The following is a 25,110-nucleotide window of genomic DNA, read 5'->3' as shown; positions in this document are numbered from 1 at the left end:
GATTAGGTGAAAAACCTAGGACTAGTTCACAAAAGTAGTTTTTTTAACATAATCTAGAATATTTAATGAATGATTTGATTGATAGCAGTGGTTCTTCAGGAAAAGTTGCTCAGTATGAGGAGATCTATCAAATGATATGAATATTGTGTGGATGTGGATGAAACACCACGTGATTACAGAGGCATAAAACTTGTTAGCGCCATCTAGAGGCCGATTTCTTTTGAATTTTTTTTTTTCTTTTCTTTCTTTTCTAGTGTCAAACATGCCCAGCAAGTTTCATTCCAATCAGCCTCCTATTTTCAAGTCAAACACACTAACGGTTGTGTAGTTACCCTGGTGAAAAAAAACAGCATATGCTGGTAGGTATGTTTTGATGTTGGTTTAAGCTGGTCCTTTGCTGGTTTAAGCTGGTCCTTGACCAGCAACATGACCAGCATAAACCAGCAAAGGACCAGCATAAATCAGCAAAGGACCAGCTTAAACCAGCAAAGGACCAGCATAAACCAGCATCAAAACATACCTAACCAGCATATGCTGGTTTTTTCACCAGGGTACAGCAGTTTAATTTTTTTATTTTTTTTGCACCACCAAAAAGCCAAAATCCATTGTTTTTTACTGTGATCTCAGATTGTGCTCTTACATACGTGTTACAAGTTGGGCAAAAATATCTCTCTCCATTCAAGAGTTATGGGTGTTTTTAAATGCCACTCCCCCACTTTTTGCCGCCTAATCACAACAGTGATTTTAAAGTTGACCTTTTTTTGATAATCATTGATATTCACTCTCCAGAGAATATTTCTACACTGGTTTGATTGCTATTGGGTGAAAAACCTAGGACTAATGGTTTAGGACAGGGGTGCCCAAACTTAGTTCTGGAGGGCCGGTGTCCAGCTCCAACTTTCCTCAAAACCTGCTGGGAAATTTCTAGTGTGCCTAATAAGAGCTTGATTAGCTAGTTCAGGTGTGCCTAATTGGAGTTGGATCTAGACTTTGCAGGACACCAGCCCTCCAGGACCAAGTTTGGGCACCCCTGGTTTAGGAGGTATGAGTGATTTCGTACTCTTGATCGATGTAGCGGCACCGTCAGCCTGATTGGGACGAGCCTTGATGACGTTGTAGACTCTGTAAGTACTACCATAACCTCCAAATTACAAGTCTCTATGATTTACAGTTTAATCTACCCAATCAGTTTTAGCTAGAGAATGCTGATCCTTGGCCATTCTAACAATTACAATAGGGTTTCAGTGCTACACTGTGCATTTAGAAAAAAATCTTACTGACCCTGAACTTTTTAAACATTATTGTAAATTACACGTAATTGATGAATCAAGTTCAAAAAGACCACAAACTTGTGTTAACAAAGCAAACAGGGTCAAGTTTAATTTCATGTTGACATTACCAAGTGTGTTAACAGTAGGTTACCTTCCTCTGTACTCTGTCCCTCATCTGCTCCACTCTCATTAGCTGGTGTGAAGTCATTGGACATCCCTTGTTCTCCTTCCTTCATTTCACTGATCGACTGCATAGTCTGAGCTTCCATGCCTTTCTGTGTCTCATGGGCTTTTGCAAAATCCTCAACAGCCACAGTGTCCGAACAAAGCGACTCAGATGTGGTTCGTGATTTGGCCTCATCCGCAGGCTGGTCCTTTGTAACATTCTCCAGAACATTCTCAGCCACAACCTCACTGGATAAATCTGTAGTATTCAGACTCTGTTCGATGCCACTATCCCTCCATCCTCTTCCTTCTGTTTCTGTATTTCGTACAGCTTCTTTTACTTCCTTTTTGTCAGCCATTAAAGGCTCTTCAGCGGCTGTGGCGGCCTGGTTGATTGTTTGCACAGATTCAGAAGATGCACCAGAGGACTTAATCTGCTGCAGCTCGTCGGAAGATGTTGCGAGGATATCATCACGAACTGGTGAAAGTTCTGACTCTGTAAAAACATCTTCAGACAGGGAAGCTTCTGTGCTACGAGGGGCCGTACTGGCACTGTCGTTGCCCGTTTCACGGATTCGGTGTGCCGCGTCGGCTGCGTTGAGACGTGGTGCCCTCTTGAGATGGCTTACCTCACTTACAGTAGGCTCTAGCTCCAGATCTCTGGATTGACCAAAAATGTATGTATGAGTATGAATCATGTGTCATTTAAAAAGTCATGCATTTCCAAATTAAACAATTAGTTCACTTCCAAAATAAAAAATTCCTGATAATTTACTCACACCCATGGCATCCAAGATGTTCTTGTCCTTCTTCAGTCGAAAAGAAATTAAGGTTTTTGAGAAAAATGTTTCTCCATATTATGGACTTCAATGGGAGTCAATGGGTTGAAGATCCAAATTGCCATTTCAGTGCAGCTTTAAAGGGCTCTACACAATCCCAGCCGAAAAATAAGGGTATTATCTAGTGAAACGATTAGTCATTTTCTAAAAGAATTTTTTTTAAATTTACATACTTTTTGACCACAAATGCTCATTTTGCACTAGCTTGACTTCACGCATTATGTAATCACGTTGCAAAGGTCACACTTGACGAAGGCAGAAAAACCAACCCAATGTGTTTATAAAGCAAACATGCAAAAAAAGTCAAAATCCATTTACAAAAAAGGTAAAACAATGTTAGATGATTCTGAAGTTGAAGGAGAAAATGAAATGGAGTTTTTCGCCCTATCCTACCTTTTTGAATCGGAGCACACAGATGAAGAACTAACCGCGCGTGACCTTTCCAACGTGACTACATAATGTGTGAATTCAAGCTAGTGCAAGACAAGCATTTGTGGTTAAGGTATATACCTTTTATTTTTTAGAAAATAGCAGATCGTTTCACTAGATAAGACACTTATTCCTCACCTGGGATCGTGTAGAGCCATTTGAAGCTGCACTGAAACTGCATTTTGGACCTTCAACCCTTTGGCCACCATTGAAGTTCATTATATGGAGGAAAACCCTGAAATGTCTTCCTCAAAAACCTTAATTTCTTTTCAACTGAAGAAAGACATGAACATCTTAGATGACCAGATGGTGGTGAGTAAATTATTAGGGATTTTTTTTTTTCTGGAAGTGAACTGATCCTTTAAGACATTGGTCTCAAACTCAATTCCTGAAGGGCCAAAGCTCTGCACAGTTTAGCTCCAACCCTAATCAAACACACCTGATCCAGCTAATCAAGGTCTTCAGGATTAGTAGAAACTTCCAAGCAGGTGTGAGTTGGAGCTGGTTGGAGCTAAACTCTGCAGAGCTGCGGCCCTCCAGGAATTGAGTTTGAGAGCTCTGCTCTAAGATGTTCAAATAGTTTCTGGTCCATATTGACTTAAGTGAGTGGTGACCAAAAACTGTTGACAGACATGACAATTTTCATTTTCGGTTGAGCTATCTCTAAGTACCTTAGGCCTACAGTCAGGGTTGCCAGTTTTTCACAACAAAACCCACCCAATTCAAAACTAGCTTAAAAAGCCGTTTCTGCGCTCTGAGGGTAAAATACATGTTTTTTGGCAGGATTCCCTGGGTAAAATTAGCTTTCCAGGGGCCAAATATCACGTTATTAGGGTTGCTTCAACCCGTGGACAAGAAAAACAACTCAACAGCAACAGTGTTAAAGTAGCCCAATTCCACAGAAAAACTACAGACTTGGCAACGCTGCCTAAAGCAACTTACGGTGGCACAAACTCTCGGACCCTGATGTCTGTGATTTCCCTGCACATGGCTGCAGACTGCACCTCCTCCAGCGGGCACATGATCCCGTACTCCTCACATCCTCGCTCCTGCACCAGCCGGTCGGACTTATGAGGGTCAAACATAATGTTGTTTGGGGTGACCAAGAGAACACCACTTACTATACCCTGAAAGCCAGAGAACAGATGAGGAAGATGGCAATAAAACCTCAGTGGACCATACACCGCCGTGATAATCAAGTCTGGCCATGCAAGAGTAAAGACAGAACATATTGTACTTGTTATTGTACATTGATTATTCTGGCTTCAAAACGCCCACTTAGGCAGGAAGAGATCGACATGAAATGCAAGCAGCCAAGCCTTTAGTTTTGTTTTCATGTGCTGTTTATGGGTAAATCAGTGATATTACAGTAAGAGATTAGCATAGAAAAATAGTTTATATGAGAATTTTGCTTTTAAAATACTGTAAAAATTCTGTAAAAACCTCATTTTTCATCCATCCAAATGTAACAAGTACCATATTTTCCACAAACATAACTCTGCAAATAAAGTGAAATATTTACATAGAATAATTTTGCAGTGTATATATATGTGACCCTGGACCACAAAACCAGTCTTAATTCGCTGGAGTATATTTGTAGCAATAGCTAAAAATGCATTGTATGGGTGATCAAAATGATTGATTTTTCTTTTATGCCAAAAATCATTAGGAAATTAAGTAAAGATCATGTTCCGTGAAGATATTTTGTAAAATTCCTACTGTAAATAACTTTAAAAAAAAAAATTAATTTTTGATTAGTAATATGCATTATTAAGAACTTCATTTGGACAACTTTAAAGGCGATTTTCTCATTAATTTTAATTTTTTTGCACCCTCAGATTCCATAAATTTTAAAAAAGGGTTATCTTGGTCAAATATTGCCCTATCACAACAATCCATACATCAATGGAAAGCTTATTTAGCTTTCAAGTGATGCATAATTTATAATTATAATTTTTTAATTGTATTTTTTTTAAATTATTATATAACGCTCGCCAAGGCTGCATTTATTTGATTCAAAATTCAAATAAAAAACCCAGCAATACTGTTTGATATTATTACAATCTAAAGTAAGTTTGCGATTGAAATACATGTTTAAAACATTTTTTCATCAATTGTATCAAAGTTTAAAACAGCTACTCTATATGTTATATATTTCTATATATTTTTGTTTTTTTTTCAGGATTATTTAATACATAGAAAGTTCAAGTTGTAACAATATAAAAGTCTTTACAGTCACTTTTGGTCAATAAATAAATAAATAAATAAATATTTTATATACAAGTACTAAAATTACAAAAACTAATTCTGAAATAATACAACTAATTAAAGCTAAAAATGGAATATTAAATATTCAAAAAGAAATATTTGAAAAAAAAATTCTAATAACATGACAAGCACATAAAACAAATAAATGTTTAATTTAAAATTAAACTAAACTATAAATCAAATACAAACCAATTATAAATGTTCATAAATATTATAAAAGAATAGTGTAACAGTTAACAACATTATCTAAATTAAAATAAAACAGCAGACTAATTATGAATTTTCTAAACAAACATTTAAAATATTTTCATGTCAAGTTCAAGTTCACAAGTTTCTCCACAAAAACATTCACTGCAACATCCCAGTACATGGGAAAAATGACTTGACTTCCAGACTATTAAAAATCTGGAAATCTGTGCACCTGACTAACAGATTTGAAACTTTTACTCCTTTGAAATTTACCTTGCCATCCGTGATGTATTTGCAGTTCATTTTAAGGAACTTTTCTGTAAGCGCCTCTTCCTCCTCTGAGGTGGATGACACCACTCTGGCTGGTCGAGGAGGGCCGTGACCGATTCCGGGGGTGCTGTGTCTCCGATGGACATCATCTGAATCCTGTTGGGATGAAGTTTGAGTGAGAAACAGCTCAATCAGCGGTAGCCCTCGCCACATCACACTGAATGCGGCCCAACCCTGAGCTTATGAACACTTACACCCACACACACACTCATCATAACAAGGAGGCTTGGAAATAACAACCCATTAAGGCATAAGGTAAATCCCTCGAGGGCTCTCTGCTGTAAGAAAGCTGACAGGCGGAAACCAAGGAGACAGAGGCAAGTTTCCTAACATGATGCAGCACAGGTTGAGTGACTGTCAGCATCTTTGCGTGTGCGAGAGCTCATTACAGGACAAGAAAAAGAAAGTCACTGCTCACTGAAACTCGCTGCTGACACACCAATACAAATCTAATGATCAGAAAAAGTTACTTTCAGCTTTACAAAATGTCGCATGCATTGCAGCAGAATCCTGAGCTGAAATGCGAACAAGCTGAAACCCCTGGAGTTTAAAAATCACATTTTCAGATACTCCTCGCCCAATGCATTCCAACTTCTCAAACAGAGAACTGTGAAACACAGACACACTGAGACATCTTATACTTGACAAACAAACATCCCACGCTCATTTAATACTAATTAAACAAAACCAGGTTGTTTACTGGACATGCCAAGAATCAGGTATACATCTTTAAAAGCAGCCTACCAACTTGTGTATAATAAATAAATAAATAAATAAAAGCTGCTCATATGTAAACTGCAGCAGATGGGCTATGAGTAGCACGTTTTAAAAAAAATGGTTTATTATCTTTCATGTTATTTCTAACCTGTAACCTTTTTCCTTGTACTGAACATGTAAATGAGGACTGTCAGGCTGGAAAAAATTAATGTGCAAAACATAAGATTTGAGAGCAGACGGCCACATTTATATTCATTATCAAAAGCAGTTTGGAAATTCTACAAAACATCTGTGCTTTAAAACACAAAGCCATAAAGGTTAGGAATGACATGAGGGTGACGAAAATAATCATCATTACAATTTCAATATTTTTGTTTTATTTCATTTCATATTATTTAATTTCATTTTATTGATTTTTTATTTCATTATTCCTTTTCATGTTATTTTATTTAATGTTATTTAATTTTATTTTATTTTTTCCATCTCATTTTTTTAATTTCATGTTCATTTATTTCATATTATTTCATTACTTTATTTCATTTAATTATTTCATTTCATTTCTTTTATTTCATTTCATTATTATATTTTTTCATGCTATATTTTATTTAATTTTATTCTATATAATTGTATTTAATTTAATTTTATTTTATGTTATGTTATTTTATATTATTTCATTTTATTATTTTATTTTATTTCATTTCATTTCATTTCATTTCATTTCATTTCATGGTATTTCAATTTATTTAATTTTATTTTACTTTATTTCATTTTACTCCATGGTATTTCAGTTTTTTTCATGTTATTTTATTTTTTTTATTTCATCATTTCATTTTATTTCATTATATTTCATGGTATTTCATTTTACTTCATGTTACTGTATTTTATTTCATCATTTTATTTTATTTAATTTCTTTTGATTTTATTTCATTGCATTTCAGCGCATTTCAATTTATTTCATGTCATTTTATTTCATTTCATTGTTTCACTTCATTTCATATTTCACTTTAGTTTACTTTTTACACCACTTAACCTTTTTTACAACTAATATATAAAAGTACAAACTAATAATAATAATGATAATAATGATAATAATAATAATAATAATAATAATAATAATAATAAGCAAATCATCATAATAGAATGATTTCTGAAGGATCATGTGTACGATGCTGAAAATTCAACAGAAATAACAGAAATAAATTACACTGTAAAATATATTAAAACGGAAACAGTTTTAAATTTAAATAATAATAAACAGAGCATTTCCAATATGCTGGTAATTTTGATAGTAATGATAGTAATGATAGTAATTTTTATTTTATTATGCAACCTTGATGAGCGCGAGAGACTTCGTTGAAAACATTATCCCAGACTTTTGAACAGTAGTGTAATATTAAGGGAAACATGAATATAAAAAAATGTTTAACCCCTGCTGCGCTTAACTGCATAGCATGTTTTTCCCAGCACATTAATATTACATGTCTACAGTCTGTAGACAACCATATAAATGTATGGCTGCTGTGACAGAGTGCACAGTTTAGATGCACTCCACTGTGTGTGTATAAACAGTATGCTGAAATGCATAAGAGAAACATAAATATTGCATGAATGTTCATATGACAGTGTGTGTTTTCAAGTAATGTAAAGGTACTGCAGTCAATAATACTCCAGGCTATTAAAATTACAGGGATTTGTGGGTGCATTCTTATTCGTGAGATGCATGCTGATACCTAGGTGCGTATGAAGTTAGTACAATGTTGTACAAGGGTGCATGTGCATGCTTTATTCATTGATGACTCATAAGGAAATGCAAGCGTGTACCCCTGATTCTCTGGCAACGGGCAGCATGACCAGTAAATCCATGACCATATGGAGCCGGAGCTACACACAGGGACACACACTAATCCAACAGAGGTGACACAATCTATTTGGCAACCTCAAAACGGCAGTCCAGGACACAAATAAGACCCTTAAAACACACAAGGACAAAGGAGCTCAAAAGTAGCCATGGCGATCTCTCAAAGATATCTTCCTTCTTATTTGTCATCCAATATCACCAACTAGGGACAAACATTGCCGGGAGGAACACAATCTGTCTAAATACAACAATTACTTGAATCTCTGCCTTCATAAAGGAATAACAGCTGTACCCAAATGGGAAATTCATCGCCACCACCTTGTGGATGCAACACAATTTGAGACTAAAAAAATAGTTCAATTTCAATTTTCATTTTTTCAACATTATGACATTGCAAATACATAGAGTATTTTTAATAAGGTACAAAAGGAGAAATACTGAAGAATTTGATGGTTATATTGTCCCTTTATTGACTATTTTTTGCTTTTCTTTTTTACTTCCCCTATTAAAAATATTAACTTTAGTTATAATGCACAAGTCTTATGTGCTAGTTATATATTTGTGTGTTGGTTTGAAGCTCCAGTCCCCATTAATTATAAACGAAGGGACAATATAACCATCAAATTCTTCAGTATTTCTCCTTTTGTACCTCATTAAAAATACTCTACATAATAGGCAATATGACGCAATATAAAACAAAACAAAACAGGATAAAAGAAAATGAGACAAAACCAAAAATTAGGCAAAAAACAAAATGCCAAAAAATAAATAAATAAATAAAAAATTAAAATAAAAAAAATAAAACGAGAGAAGAAAAAGCTAAAAACAAGCCAAAATAAAAAAAACTAAAATAAAACGAGAGAAGAAAAAGCTAAGAACAAGGCAAAAAAAACAGTACAGAACAAAATAAAAAAAAAAAATAAAAAAATAAAAAATAAGAAAACAAAAATCAAAACAAAATGAGGCAAAACAAAACAAAACAAAACAAAACAAATCAAATAAAGACAAGACAAGAAAAAAGAAAAATAAAGCAAAATAAAAAAATTTGCTTAAATTAAAACAATAATTAAAAAGCAGTACAAAATAAAACAAAAACAAACAAAAAAATAAAACTACACAAAAGACAAAACAAGACAAAAAATGAGACTATTCATAAAATGAGGCAAAATTAAAGACAAAAATGAGAAAACAAAAGACAAAATAAAACCAAATGAGACAAAAATGAGAAAAAACCAAAATGAAAAAGACAAATAAAATAAGACCAGAAAAAGTAGACATAAGAAAAAGAGACATAAAAACTACACGAAGTAAAAAAAAAACAAAAACAACAAGACAAAAAACAAAAAGTATGATCTCTTCTAATCAACTCAAGCTGAATTTTAATGAATATGTACATATATAGCGATCAAAGCAGTTCTTTAAAATGTCTTCAAGTATGTAAAGGAGTTGAGACATTGATTTGGATCTCTTGCCCAATTTAATTGGACAGGCTCAGCTCAGTGACTACAAATTAAAAAGCTGGTTAAAATAAATGGAAAATATATGAAACGATGTAAAGAATGCAAGCTATGCAAAGTAATAGTCCATGGCACTTTACATGGTCTACAGCGTAAATTAAGACATAGATTGAATTAGTGTCAAATCATGTTCCAAACCATTTCACTTAATAACTTGCTGGTTTTTGAGCTGAATAAGTCGTCCTATTATACTCAACAGCCCTTAATGAAACCCAACTTATTACATGGATTACTGAATTTCCCCAACCCTTTTCCAAATCATGAAAAAAATATGCTTATACATCGCAATGAGCTAAAAGATTACCCAACTTGAGTTTCAGTTTTTCCATATTTAATGGAAATGGAAATGAGACAATGCATTTGGGCTGGAGTAATACTTTAAAATGATCAGACCTTGGCATCCAAATCCACATTTTCATTTAAAACAATGATAAAGGACAAGTCTAAGCCTGTCCTCTTGCTACAATCCCCCTGAAAGCTTTAGATGAAGATTGAGATGGCACTTACTGTGGTGGCCTTCTCCAGATCAGCCTCTGAAGAGGTGGGAGAGAGGGGGCTGATGGGACTGAGCGAGGGAGAGCTGTCCGCACTGGAGATGTACTCTGGATCAGGGACATACAGCACCTAAAAAGCAAGACACACAGAATTTATGCATTTAAATCACCTTGCATGCACACAGAATATGCCATTTTGCCAAATAAAATTAAAAGGGCTAATAGTGTAGTTAGTCTAGAATGTTTCCAGTTAATGAACGGAACATTGTAAAGCACCTCCCATTCAATAAATCGCAATAAGCTTTGTGCTTTGTTACTTTTGATATGAAACAGAAGTCTCAGATTTCAAATTCCATCCATTTTACAGTATTCAAACAATAAATCTCATTTTGGCGCTGTTTAATGTGGAGTAACAGATCACTGTAGTGCCTATTTCAGCATGAAATAAACATGAATGAACATCCAAAGGTATGTTAAAAGAAAGAGTACAGCTTACTGAAATCCGTATCTTGTATCATGTAATCGCTCAGTGTTTTAACCGTGGAAAGACGTCAATACCACCCACCCACCATGCAAATAAAATGTCACGTGCCATCACATTTATCTCAGAAAATTTATCTAATTTATCACATTTTTGGAGGGCCTAAACATGTTCGAAAACTCATGAAACTTTGCACACATGCCAAAAGTGGTGAAAATTTATATCTGATATGGTGTTCAGAAGTGGGTGGGGCAAAATGGCTTGGTAGCGTCACCTATCAAATTTTAATGAAGTGCCCCTCGAGACATGTTTCATGTACGTGTATGAAATTCAGTAGACATATGTAACACACCAATACCTACAAAAAGTCCAAAACCCAACAAGAAGTCTGTAGACTTTAGTCTGTAGACTAAAAACCATAGACTCTATAAAAAAAAAAAAAAGTAGAAAAGTGAAGCCAAAGCATCTTAGTATGGCCGCTGTAAATGACGTCATTTAAAGCCCAAGTCTGCGCAGTAGTGTCGTGAGGTGGAGCCGCAGTATCAAAGTTCTGCCCAAACTCCCGCAGACCTAATGGCATGATCACAATCGTGACACCACACCAACGTTTTTATAGCATTAAATAACTGCCTAAAGGCAACCCTTTTATAGAAACGAACACCTGAACATACATCAACATGACAAATCACAGAAACCACCTTTGGGAAAAAATTATTTGAAGTGTAATTTGATTATTTAGTTCATCTCACGTCCCTTTAGATTACATGGAGAGGGTGGGATTACGAAGTATACTGCTGGCCACCTGGGGGAAATGAGACGCTTTGGCTTCACTTTTCAGGACTCGTGCGGCACACTTGTCCTGAACACCTGCTGGCAACCGGAAGTGGCATGTTTTACGCTCGAAACAAACTCCTCATTAAGAATTATTGACATTAACATTATATTTGGTCAGTCTACTCCAGGGGTCACCAAACTTGTTCCTGGAGGGCCGGTGTCCTGCAGAGTTTACCTCCAACTTTCCTCAACACACCTGCCTGGAAGTTTCAAGTATACCTAGCAAGACCTTGATTAGCTGGTTCAGGTGTGTTTGGTTAGGGTTGGAGCTAAACTCTGCAGGGACACCGGCCCTCCAGGACCTGGTCTGGTGACCCCTGGTCTACTCTAAAGGCCTTTGCCATGTTAAATTTTGAAGATCTTGAGTTTTCGTCAAATGGCGTGTCCGTGGCGGCCTGACAAAGTTTGATCTGTCCCAAACTTCACATGTTCGATAACAATCCTGGTCTGAGTACGTCTAAAGGCCAATGTTCTGTTATAATCATAGCACCACCTGCTGGCAACAGGAAATGACTTGTTTTACACTAACTCAAACATACCATGTTCAATCTGCACCAAACTTCATGTTTTATAAAAGTTCCGGCCTGAAGACCTTTACATGCCAAGGGCCCTTTCAACACTGCTTGCAGCTTTAACTTTTGCCCTTTTTTTATGTTTAATTATGTGTGGATAAATCTGTCAAGTTTTTATGAGAGCCACCATTTAAATGTTTACATTTAAAAAAACGAAGTGGAGTAGAAATATAATTATGTAATTGTAACTTCATTATTATAAAATCTTCATTGGGTGTCATTTAAGCATGTGCATACAAATCAATGTCAATTTTAATATTATAGTAATGTAGTACCAACTGACTCATGTATATTTTATAGCATTAGTTGAGAGATTTTTTGTACCTGATATATAGCCAAAATAATCAATATTGAATTAAAAAAAAAAAAATGAATCAAAAGTTTTTGAATCAGAATTGAATTGCGAAATTTGTCAAAACCCAGCCATTCTCAGTTGCATATTAAAAATGTAAACTGCTTAAAAAAAATGGAAATCCAAAAATTCATTTCAATTTTCAGATTAGATCTAGTTAATATAATCCTTTGTGCAATAAAAAAATATTAAATTAATTTCTTGAAGATATAATCTTATCACTACTGAACTCTTAAGAGTTTTAGTGGGAGAGAAACATTTCATAAATGGACTCACTGACTCATAGACCCGTAGTTTTAAATTAAATTAAATAAAATGAATTATGGGATGTTGAAGGAAAGACTAAGCAGATTAATATAGGCAACAACTTCTATGCAAAGACCTTAGATCTTTATTTGCGCAGAAAAACAATTTTTGATTCTTACTACTTGTCACAAAATTCAAAGGAAAACACCAACCTACGATAAAATACAGCTGCTACAAATGCAATATTTTAGTACATTTCTAATAGCTCCTCAAGATGTTTATGCCAAAGTCTGGCTTGTTTTATGTATCACCTATTTTGGCCTGCTTGGCTCAAGCTTGGTTATATTTCTGTTTTTCCTCACACCTTTTAACAAGCAACTGTTCTAACAGATCTAAATCAAACACACATCGACAAAAAATATATGTATTAAAAAGCATAAATCAAAGCATGTAGTGTGTTTGATCTCCAACACTCAACTCAGCAATAGAGCTATTTATTGAACAAACAGAACTTATATTCCTCTATAAAAGCCAGGTTTTTTTCTCAGAGGACTATTTCTCAATTATAAATGGTCCCAGTTTTTACCCTGAGGATTGCGATATCTCTGCTCATTACTGTGAAACTGTAGTCACCACGATGAATCTGCTACTTAAGGAGGCATTTGAAATTTCAGAGAGGGTACATTTTTCACCTTACCCTTTATTAGACTAGACTCTGGGAAAAGCAATTGACTGGAAGAGAGTTCAGCTGGACATAGAGGCCGTCTGCTCTGCAAATTAAAAGGCCATACGGTACCTTGCCAGGGACCACAGCGCGAGAGAAGAGTTTGTTGAGCTGGACGAGCTCGTTGGGAGTCGTGTCAAACTTCAACGCAATGCTGTTCAGCGTGTCCCGGGACTCCACCTAGAGTTGAGGCACACACACACACACACACACACAAAAAGTTAGGTATTGTTTTGCTAGCTAAAAACTAAAAAGTTCTAAAATGAAGATGTAAGCTTCCAAGTAATTGAGCAAGCTGAGTAAGCATTTGAATCTGTTGGAACAGCAAAACAAGACCCTGGTGAAAACCAACCAATGCATTTTATGACATGTTCACCTGTAACAGAATGAATCGGCTAAAATAAATGTAACCATACACAATACTGGGAAATGTTGCAGAGAGTAACATTTGCACATCAAAATGGCTAAATTTACATGGTTAAAAATGGTTAAAACAATGGAAATGAAAACCTTTTTTGATAAACTTTTCAATTAGTAATTTTAACACTTCTGGCCTCCAAAGATGTTTTAGTGGGAGAAATACATTTGATAAATGTCTTCACTGGCTGAAAAAAAAAAAAAAAAAAAAAATAAATAAAATAAAGTAAAAAAAAAAAAAAAAAAAAAAAAAAAATTATATATGTAATATTTTATTATAAAATAAAACAAAATAAAAAACATTACTTTTTAATAAATAAAATAAAGTCCAAAATAAAATAATCCTCTAATTTTTAATTAAAAAAAAAAAAAAAAAAAAAAAAAAAAAAAAAAAAAATCAATCTTTAATTTTTTATAAATTACATAAAACAAAATAAGATATACATCTTTAATTTTTAATAAATAAAACAAAAGAAAAAAGCTTTACTTTTTAATAAACAAAATAAAATACAAAATAAAATGTATTTATTAAATAAAACAAAATAAAAATCATTCATCTTTAATTCTTTATAAATAAAATGAAACAAAATAAAGTAAAAAATAAAAAAAAATATATAATATAAATAAAATAAAACAAATAATCTTTAATTTTTAATAAACAAAATCAAACCAAACAAAAAATTAATCACCTTTATAAAAACCAAAATAGAAATAAAAAAAGAATTATCTTCTATTTTTAATGACTAAAATAACGGAATAAAATTATAATTTTAAATTTTTATATATATAAAACAAGAAAATGAAAAAAAACTGTATAAAAAGAATTGTATAAAATAAAAAATTATCATCTTTAAAATAACAACAAAAAATAAATAAAACAAAAGAAAATAAATCATCTCTAATTTTAAATAATTTAAATTAGATTAAAAATAATAAAATAAAATAAAGCAGAACGAAATACCCAAGTCTCTGCACAGCATAATAAGGCCCTGAGAACCAACCAATATATTTTTACAGATGTCTACTTATAACAGAACACATCATATAAAATTACATATAAAATCTCTTTTGTCTCTATTAATCTAAAAAAATATATATATATAAAAATATGGTGCTATTTTGCATGCATCCAGTATTGCATGATAATATATAATCACATGCATCACAATCCAAAAGACACACACACACACAAAAATTCTAAACCCATGCTAAAAAACAGTTTAAATCCCTCTTTTGTGTGATTTTGTCCATTCAGACCCAAACTAAACAGTTTTCATATAATCTATAACTCTCTAGGTGTTAAGTCAATATCTTCCAAACAGCACATGGTTTGATTGTGAAGCAATCCGAAGCCAAGAGCGCTAACCTTCAAGGTACAATATCTGTCCTTCACGGGGAGATGATTGTCTATTGCAAATAGCCTTCAAGAATCTCAAAATCTCTAAATGTCAAGTTAAACATACGCACAGAGGGACATACTGAGCTGCCTGCATGATGACCATCGAGTCTGAAAAGCTTTAAAAAAAAACCACCTCACCCATTAAAAAACAAAAAAAGCATCTTTATGCCACAAAGGATGCTTGACAAATGATTTGATTAAACATTATTGAAACATAACGTATATAGAAACTGAACCATTAAACCGCATTCAGTGAATGCAGTCATTATCTTGATATGCAAATTATAATCAAGCACATTCAGATTGCATGACGCACATATGTGTTTACTGCAATGACGACGAGGAATTCGTCTTCTCGTGGCTCGTCGCAGTTGCAAGATGTGACATGCGTACGTTTTGATAAATCCCCGGGTGGCAGGATCTCAGATCACCAGATCACTCTGTCACCTGATCCAAATCATTGATTCTCATTGGGTATCGCTTACAGTCCAACAGCCGGACATAAATAATTGAGGGCCGCCTCACCGTCTGCATTCAATTTATCCTTCAGAGGGACCCTTCACTGCCACTACCGATCAGTCTCACACACGTCTGTATATTATTATAGAAATACACACACACACACACAATATGTAAGTTTGGAATAATTAAAGGAGAAGTCCACTTCCAGAACAACAATTTACAAATAATTTACTCACCCCCTTGTCATCCAAGATGTTCATGTCTTTCTTTCTTCAATCGCAAAGAAATTATGTTTTTTGAAGAAAACATTTCAGGATTTTTTTTCCATATACACTGTAAAAAACAATTTGTTGAGTCAACTTAAAATAATTTGTTACCTGGCTGCCTTAAAATGTTAAGTTCAGTCAACTCAAAAAAAGTTAATTCAGCTTGAAATGTTAAATTATACTAAGTGACAACTTGAGTTGAGTTGATTCAACTTAAAATGTTAAGGCAGCTGGGTTACTTACCCATCTGTTAAGTTTAGCAAACACAAATATCTAAGTTGTTACTTAGTACAACTTAACATTTCAAGTTGACTAAACTTATTTGAGTTGACTGAACTTAAAATTTTAAGGCAGCAGGGTAACAAATTATTTTAAGCTGACTCAACAAATCGTGTTTTTTTTATTTTTTACAGTGTAGTGGACTTCAATGGTGCCCTGAGTTTGAACTTCCGAAACGCAGTTTAAATGCGGCTTCAAACGATCCCAAATGCGGTTGTAAATGATCCCAGCCGAGAAAGAAGGGTCTTATCTAGCATAACAATTGGTTATTTTAACAAAAAGAATATAATTTATATACTTTTTAACGCCAAACGCTTGTCTTGTCTTACTCCGCTTGGACTGTTTTTGTTCCGGTTCATGACAGTTAGGTCATGTCCATAAACTCGCCGTTTTACCTTTTTTGTTAAGGGTGTTTGATCTTCTTTGCATGTTCACTTTGCAAAAACTGGATCGGTACTTTTGCAGCGATGTAGGATGATTTTGGAATGATTTTTTTTTAGATGAGGGAGAAAATACGATTGGAGTTTTTCGACATACCCTAACTGTCTTGAGTCAGAATACACAGAGTTGAGGGAGAGCAAGGCAAGACGAGCGTTTGAGATTAAAATGTATTTAAATTGTGTTTTTTTAATGAAAACAACCGATCGTTTCACTAGATAAGACCCTTCTTTTTCGGATGGGATTGTTTACAACTGCATTTGGGATCGTTTGAAGCCACATTTAAACTGCATTTTGGAAATTCAAAATCGGGGCACCATATCAGTCCATTATATGGAGAAAAATGCAGAAATGTTTTCCTCAAAAAACATAATTTCTTTACAGCTGAAGAAAGAAAGACATGAGCATCTTGAATGACAAGGGGGTGAGTAAATTATATGTGAATCTTTGTTTTGGAAGTGGACTTCTCCTTTAATTTTTTTTATACATTTGAAAGTCTCTTATGCTCACCAAGGCTGCATTTATTTGATCAAAAATACTGTAAAACCAGTAATATTGTGAAATAATATTGCAATGTAAAATAATGGCCTTCTATTTTTATATATTTTAAAATTTTATTTCCTTCTGTGATGCAAAGCTGATTTTTCAGCATCATTTCAGTGTCACGTGATCTTTCAGAAATCATTCTAATTCAAAGAATCCTAAAAAAGGTGTTACGCTGTCCACAAAATATTTATTAGCAAAAACACTACTACTAATAATAATATGAATCATTATTTATAATAACATCTGATGATAAACGAGAAGCAAAACAACATATGAGAATGATTTCTGAAGGATCATGTGATACTGAAGACTGGAGTAATGATGCTGAAAACTCAGCTTTGCATCACAGGAATAAACTACATTTTAAAATATATTCAAAACAATCTTTAAAATTGTAATAATATTTCACAATATTAGGTTTTTAACTGCATTTTTTATCAAATAAATGCACCCTTGGTGAGCATAAGAGACTTTTCCATCAAATCTTCTATCCATTTGCAAACCGCATGTCCAATATCCAATATCAGTTCTGAAATGAAAACTCACGTGAGGTACATTGATCTCATCACAACCTTAGCAATGAAGTACAGTTGTTGTGTAGCTCTAAGAGCATTGATTGATTAAGGCCATCAATCTTTGTGGTCACAAGGCCACAAATCACTGTGATTGGTTAGCGTGGATATTAGGGTGTGCAATTACAGAGGGAAAGTGTACGGTTTCACAACACTGACAATAAGAAAGAGAAAGGTGGGGGCTGGGTTACAAAACACTAACAGCAATACCTACAAAAACGCCTGGAAATTCTTTTTAATGCCTTTATAGTAGTTTCAATAAACTTTCTCTGTGATCAGGGAGTATATTAAAAGCAAAAATCGATAAGGCGAAGTATCAACATCGGGCATGAACGTCGTCCTGCATCATTCTGAGCTGTGCTATTGTTTTTTTTTTTTTCAAGTGATCAGACTCACTACCGTAGACTGGACCCAAACTTAAGAATTTCATAGATAATATTATAGAAAATATGTTGTGGAATCTTTTGACCTGGACTGGTAAGCATTCACCTAGCAACCACCAAAAATACCCAAGCAACTGCATAGCAACATTTTGGAAAACTCACACAACTCCTTAGCATCATAGCTGCTAGATTTGCGAGGGTAACACTCAAATTTTTTTTCTAGAAAATGGAAAACATCTAGTTTGAATCTGAAAATATATTCTACTCACACAAAGCCAATTTGGCATGCTTTAAGTAAAATCAGACAATAATAAAGTTGGGGAGGTGGGGGGTGGGGGTGGGGGGTCCCTACAAACATTGTTACCTAAAATTAAAATTATTCCTTTTTGTTCTAAAATAAAAATCAAATAAAAATATTAGATGAAAAACTTGAACCAAAAGAAAATTCGAATGTTGGCTTGGCAACTATCTGAAATAATTTTAAGTTGAAACACTAAAATTACTAACTGGAAATAAAAACTAAAACTTGAACTAAAATGGAAATAAATTAAATCTAAATAGTAATATGTAAAAAAGAAGAACAAAATAAAAAAAAACCAAACAAACAAAAAAAAAAGCGCATACAATTAACTACATTTAAAAATGTAACTACTATTAATAATATTAATAGTAAAAATTAAAAAATATATACACATTACAATTAAAACTGATAATATAAAAATAAAAACTAATTCTTTAAAAACTAATAAATTGTATTTAAATATTATTGAAACACTGGCCCTGATATCATCTTATTTCAATATCAGATCAATATACTTGGGGAAAAAAACAAAAACAAAAAACAAAACAAAAAACAACTACATTTTCAAAAAATAAACTACAAAAAAAAAAAAAAAAAAAAAAAAAAAAAGTTAAACTTAAAATGAATCAAAAATAATTTAAAAATAATTTTTCCAAAAATAAACTCCAAAATAATAATAAAGAAAAAATACGTAATGGATCATATAAAAGTAAAAGCCAATAAAACAGTAATAAAAACTAAAATCGTATTTAAACAATGCTAAAAACACCAGTCCTGATCATTTCTAATTTCAATATCAGATCAATATGATTGCAAAAAAAATAAATATAATATAATATAATATATTATATATATATATATATATATATATATATATATACACACACACACACACTTACAAAAATAAACTACAAAAAAAGATAAACTTAAAATGGATCATATAAAATAACTGGGGAAAAAAACGACATTTTACAAGAATAAACTACAAAATAGGAAAAAATTATACACACAAATGTAAAAACAATACATAAACATAACATAACATAAAAAAATTGCACTGCCAAATAAAATAAAATATTGATATTAATAATATTTATAGCAAAAATGTGTATATATATAAACTTAAAACTGATAATCTAATTTAAAACGGTAATAAAAACTACAATTGTATTTATACAATACTAAAACACTGGTCTTTATTATATCAAATTTTAATATCAGATTAATATAATCGGGGGAAAAACTACATTTACAAAAATAAAAAAAAAAAAAAAAACACAACCAAATCAACCATACAAACAACCAAAAAATTACATACAAACATAACATAGTATTACATTAAACACATCACTACAAAAACTGCAAAATAAAATAAAAAATTAAATAAAACAATAAAATGAAATTAAATTAGATAAAACACACACACACCTTCTAAACAAAGCTCTATTCTGCGCAGTTAATGGTTTAGGTAAAAGGTAGCCGGCTGACAGAAGCACAAGTCAGCTGCCACCTCGTCCCCATCTCCCTCTCCCAGCATCCCCGGCAATGCCACTGTTACCATGGAGAAAGTCACCACCTGATTTGAGGTCATCTCAAGAGCATATGGAAAAGCTCTCTCTCGCTTTCTCTTCCTCTTTTTCAAATCGTCTAAAATGATAAAGGCAGGAAAAAGGCATATTTCTGAACAGCCTAACAACACCACTATGTCCCCAAGTCATTTTATCACATATTTACCTTTCACAACACCTTGCCTCACTGCAAACAGATGGCAGGTAAACTACCAGCAACAACAGCAATTAAACTCACTCCGGCAGCACATAATAACAGCCACGCAGCATGAATGAATCAAACCGCTCACATTTCCATCCCCAACATAATTACATACATGCGGCGGTGGTGTGTACACACATTCATCCTTAGTCAAGCACGCAAACACACGCCGGTGCATTATGTAAACACAGCCACCTGGATGAGACAGACAACAACATCTACTACTCACCACATACTCCATGGTGCCTTTGGGCCTCTGGAAGGATATCCTCCGCACATCTTTCCTCTCCAGCGCACTCTTTTTCTGCCCGGTGTCTGAAAGTAAACGAGGGAGAGCGCGGGTTACGCTAGTCATGGTCCTCCTCTCTCTTCTCATCTCCTCTGCGCTCCGCACGGTCTGTTTCCCCCCCACCCCTTGCGTTTGTTCGTCCGTTAGCACCAGCCGCGGAGCGAGAGAGAGAGAGAGTGAGAGAGAGAGGGCGCTTGTTAGTCCGCCTGCCCGCCCGCCCCGCACACAGGGGAGTGGCTCTCCACTCTCGCTGCCGCTGCCATGCAGGTCAGTGTGTGCTTGGATACACCTCTCCAGACCACTCTACTGGGACGCCAGGCTCGGCCTGCGAGTCTAAGTATCCCGGTGACAAGAAAATGCCATTAAGTGGTGGAGATGTTTTGTGAATTGGCTATAAATGTCATTTTTATGAGCATACTTATGTGGGGATCTACTGTACGCACAGTGGCAGCTGATGCCATATGTGATCGTCTGCGAGTTTATAGCACAGCAGATTTGATGTTGATATTTGGACGTGGTGAATAAAATAAGCTACATTTGCATTTAGGTGATTTATGTCTGGATGATTCAAATCTGCAGTTAACATTAAAAGGAAATAATGCTGTGATATGTCTCAGACTCAAGTTTATTGGAAAATCACAACCCTGGGGTTTTTCGTTATTTTTTCTGTATAATGTAAAATAATAAGACATGTAAATGTAATAAAAAGATCTGCATATCCCTCGTCCAAAAAACATACATTTACAAAAACTACAAAATATACATTTACAAAAATAAACTACAAAATTAAAAAAAAACAAAAAAACAAAAATAAGTTACATATAAACATAGCATAGTTTTAAAATATATACACTACAAAAAACTGCACTACAAAATAAAATAAAATAAAATAAAATATTATTTTATTATATTATATGAGATTAATATTATATGAGAATTGGAAAAAAAAAAAAAAAAAAAAAAAAACATTTACAAAAATAAGCTACCAAAAAAAAAAAAAAATACATAAAATAAAATAAAATAAAACGCTGTGATATTCTTTAGACTCGCGTTTATTGGAAAAATCACAATGTTGGATTTCTTCATTATTTTGTATAATTAATATAAAATAAAACATGTAAATGTAATTTTTTTAAAAAAATCTGCGAATTCCTCGTCCAAATATAACTCTAACTAAAAATCCATCATAAAAACATGAATTATTACATTACATTACATAACAAGGTATTAACCATGAAACTCAAAACAAATTACATTTTTTTATTGTATCAATCTAGCTGTAATTTTCTGAAATTATGCAAAATTGAAAATATTTAAAGGGATCTTTCTCCCACAAATGAAAATAACCCCTATAATATACTCACCCTCAAGCCTTTCTAGGTGCATATGACTTTATTCTTTCAGATGTATACAATCAGAGTTATGTTAAAAAAAAAAAAAAAAAAAAAAAAAAAAATTACATTTGTGTGTTTATAAAGGCAGTGAATAGGTGTTAAGTTTTTGAAGTTCAATAAAGTGCATCCATTCATCACAAAAAGTACTCCACATGGCTCCAGGGGGTTAATAAAGGCCTTCTGAATCAATGTGTTTGTGTAACAAAAAATATCGATATTTAAAACTTTATTAACTGTACACGAGAGAGTGGCATTTCAGCGGATGACGTAGATTGTAGGTCGTAGGCATAGCGTAAAACACCTGTCACAAATTAAGTATAAAATAAGGATTCACTGCTGAGTCAAGAACAATATCTAGCATATTCTTACCAGAGCTTTCGCTGACCTATGTCATCCATTGGAAAGTCACTCTCTTGTAAATGCATGTACAACAGTTAGTGGAAGCTAGAGATTACAGTTTATACACTTTTAATAAAGGCACTTTTCTTATAAAACCACATCGATTTGCTTCAGAAGGCCTGGACCCCCCTTGGAGCCGCGTGGAGCACTTTTTATGATAGATGGATGCACTTTATTAGACTTCTATTGGACTACCGAATCTCAACAGCCATTCACTGCCATTACAAAGCCTGGAAGAGCCAGGACATTTTTAAATATAACTCTGATTGTATTTTTTGGGTGAACTATCCGTTAACTGCATTTTGTAAAGCTAAAATGCAATAAATATTAAATTAACTAGTTGAGCGTGGAAAGAGTGTTTTTGGAGAATATATTTTCTAAAACCCCAACAGGCTGAAAGTGGCCAAAGTTGAAGAAATACTATTAATATAAATACATATATAAAAAAACAAGGCTCATTAGCTACAGAATACACATTATAGCTTGCACTCCATTAGCAGGATCACATGTCTGCAGAACTCCACTAATTTCTGCAAAACTGGAACACCCATTATTTATAAAACTGAATAAATTCCCATGCACATTGTGTTCACTTATTACATATTAAAATATTTAAGGGCTAGTTCACCCAAAAATGAAATTGTGTCATTAACTACTCACACTCATGTTGTTCCAAACTTGTAAGACCTTCGTTCGTCTTTGGAACATAATTTAATATATTTTTGATGAAATTCAAAAGCTTTCTGACCTTGAATAGACAGCAACGCTACTACCACATTCAAGGCCCAGAAAGATAGTAAGGACATTGTTAAAATGGTCTTAAAAATCTCTGAAATTTCTTCTCTTCCATGTCAGTCTTCGACACACGCGTCCATGAGAGTACCACAACACATGCATGTGGTGCTGCTGATGCAGAAGCTGGCGTTCTAATGTAGAAGCCGGATACGGTACTTCACTGTTGTGAATGCACATCAAAGACTGAGACTAAAGAGAAATAATTGTTGAATAAAGTAATTATTTTCTTTTTCTATGTGCACAAAAACTGTTCTCGTAGCTTTAGAAAACTACAGTTGAACCACTGTTGTGACATGGAGTATTTTAACAATATCCTTACTAGCTTTCTGGGCCTTGAACGTGTCAGTTGCGTTGCTGTCTATGCAGGGTCAGAAAGCTCTTGAATTAAATCAAAAATATCTTAAAGGATTTATTGGATGCCCATTTTCCACAAGTTGATATGATTCTTTAGTGTCTTAATGAAAAGTCTATAATATACTTTGGTTAAATATTCTCAATGGTAGTGTAAAACAACACCTTTTTTACCTTGCCAAAATTAGCTCTGCAAAAATCATCCTGTTCTGGTCAAGGCTGCTTTAAATGTTAGTGAGCTCTGCTCGCCCCGCCCCTCTCTTCTCTCTGTGGAGTGACAAGCCTGTTTACTTTAGCCGTGTTTAGCCGTTAAACTTGCTTAAACGTGCTTACTAGCACATTATTAGGAAAGGTGATTGCAGAGATTAATTTAAAAAACCCTTATAGTCACTTCTGCTGTAGGTGAAGCTGGATCACAAATGATGAACTGCATCTTCAACGGCTCAGATGTCGGGAGTAAATGACGACCACTATGTTCATTATTACATCCAGCAACACACCTCAATCGCTCAATCAGAGATATTCTTGTCTAACTTACATCCCTGCTCTGGCATCGAAACAATGGAGGTCGGACTGTGACAGCTGATCTGAGGTAAGATGCTCATGTCAATCAACTATCGTGGGAGCGGCCTGTCGGTGTAACGCCACAATGACAGCAATATGAGAATGGCTCCATTTGAAAAAGGGGATATTATTTTTACAGGTTAGTTAAAAATTTGTATTTACACTGATTTGTACATACACTGTCAAGATTTGTACATACACTGTCAACACACATTAATGTTCAAACAACATGAAAAAGTGAACTTTGCATCCGATGACCCCTTTAATTTGTGTTCCAAAGATGTCTTACGGGTATGGAACAACATGAAGTAATTATTGACAGAAATTAAATTTTTGGATGAACTGTCCCGTTAATTACAGAAAATACAAGATTGCGTTTTTTGGCAAAGTCATTAGTGAAGCGAAAATAACCCTGCACAGTGTCGGCATGAGTCCATTCAAACTGGGGACCACAGAAATTGCATTCTGGTGGGTTCCCCTTGGCAGGAATCGGCAAGGTGTGTGGGTGTCTTCAAAAGAAGTCTGATATATTAGAAAGGCTGCATTTATTTGATCAAAAATACAATAAAACAACCACATTGTGAAATATTATGACCATTTTCTATTAGATTTTAAAATGTTGAATTTTCTGAATTTTTCAGCAGCCATTTCTACAGTCTTCAGTGTCACATGGTCCTTCAGAAATTATTATAACAGGATTATCTGGTGCTCAAGAAGCATTTCTTATTATCATCAGTGTTGAAACGGTTATGCGGCTTAATTTGTCAAAAAATTAATACTTTTCCCCCAAAGATTTTTAATAAATAAAGGTTCATAAGAACAGCATTTATTTGAAATGTGTTTTGTAACATTATAAATGTCTTTACGTCCACTTAATTTAATGTATTCCTTCCTGAATAAAAAAAAATAATAATAATTTCTTAAAGAATATAACTGACCAAAAACTTTTGAACCGTAGTGTATACCAAAACCTGAATTTTCAGCTGACACAAGCCGCCCACAAACCCTGGCCTAATGGACAACTGACAGCAAATCTTTTACTACCTTAGGACAACAAATCATGCTCTCAGCCTCTTATTATCTTGGCACCTCCGGCCATGACAGAATATTTTTAGAAGCAGGTTCCCATCAGTGGCGGAAATGGCTCCCTGACTGATACCCGTGAGCAGATGCCTTCACAGACGCTCACCGAATGGGGT

The 25,110-nt window shown here is 33.9% G+C and overlaps 1 protein-coding gene across 2 annotated transcripts in view; it reads right to left on the bottom strand.

Moving 5' to 3' along the window:
* Window positions 1-25,110, bottom strand: part of oxr1b (oxidation resistance 1b) — a 75,283-nt gene that overhangs the window by 20,678 nt on the left and 29,495 nt on the right. For both annotated transcript variants that reach the window (XM_051136355.1, XM_051136356.1), the window contains exons 4-9: window positions 20,349-20,434; window positions 13,359-13,466; window positions 10,091-10,207; window positions 5,435-5,587; window positions 3,647-3,831; window positions 1,423-2,096 (exon numbers count right to left, since the gene is read on the bottom strand). In XM_051136355.1, coding sequence (XP_050992312.1) covers window positions 1,423-2,096; window positions 3,647-3,831; window positions 5,435-5,587; window positions 10,091-10,207; window positions 13,359-13,466; window positions 20,349-20,434 — 1,323 coding nt within the window. The remainder of the gene's footprint in view (window positions 1-1,422; window positions 2,097-3,646; window positions 3,832-5,434; window positions 5,588-10,090; window positions 10,208-13,358; window positions 13,467-20,348; window positions 20,435-25,110) is intronic.

The sequence above is a fragment of the Labeo rohita genome, chromosome 19 (assembly GCF_022985175.1).
Source record: "Labeo rohita strain BAU-BD-2019 chromosome 19, IGBB_LRoh.1.0, whole genome shotgun sequence".
Taxonomy (NCBI): Eukaryota; Metazoa; Chordata; class Actinopteri; order Cypriniformes; family Cyprinidae; genus Labeo; species Labeo rohita.
The sequence above is the reverse complement of the archived record's forward strand: the minus strand, read 5'-3'. Positions and strand labels throughout refer to the sequence as shown.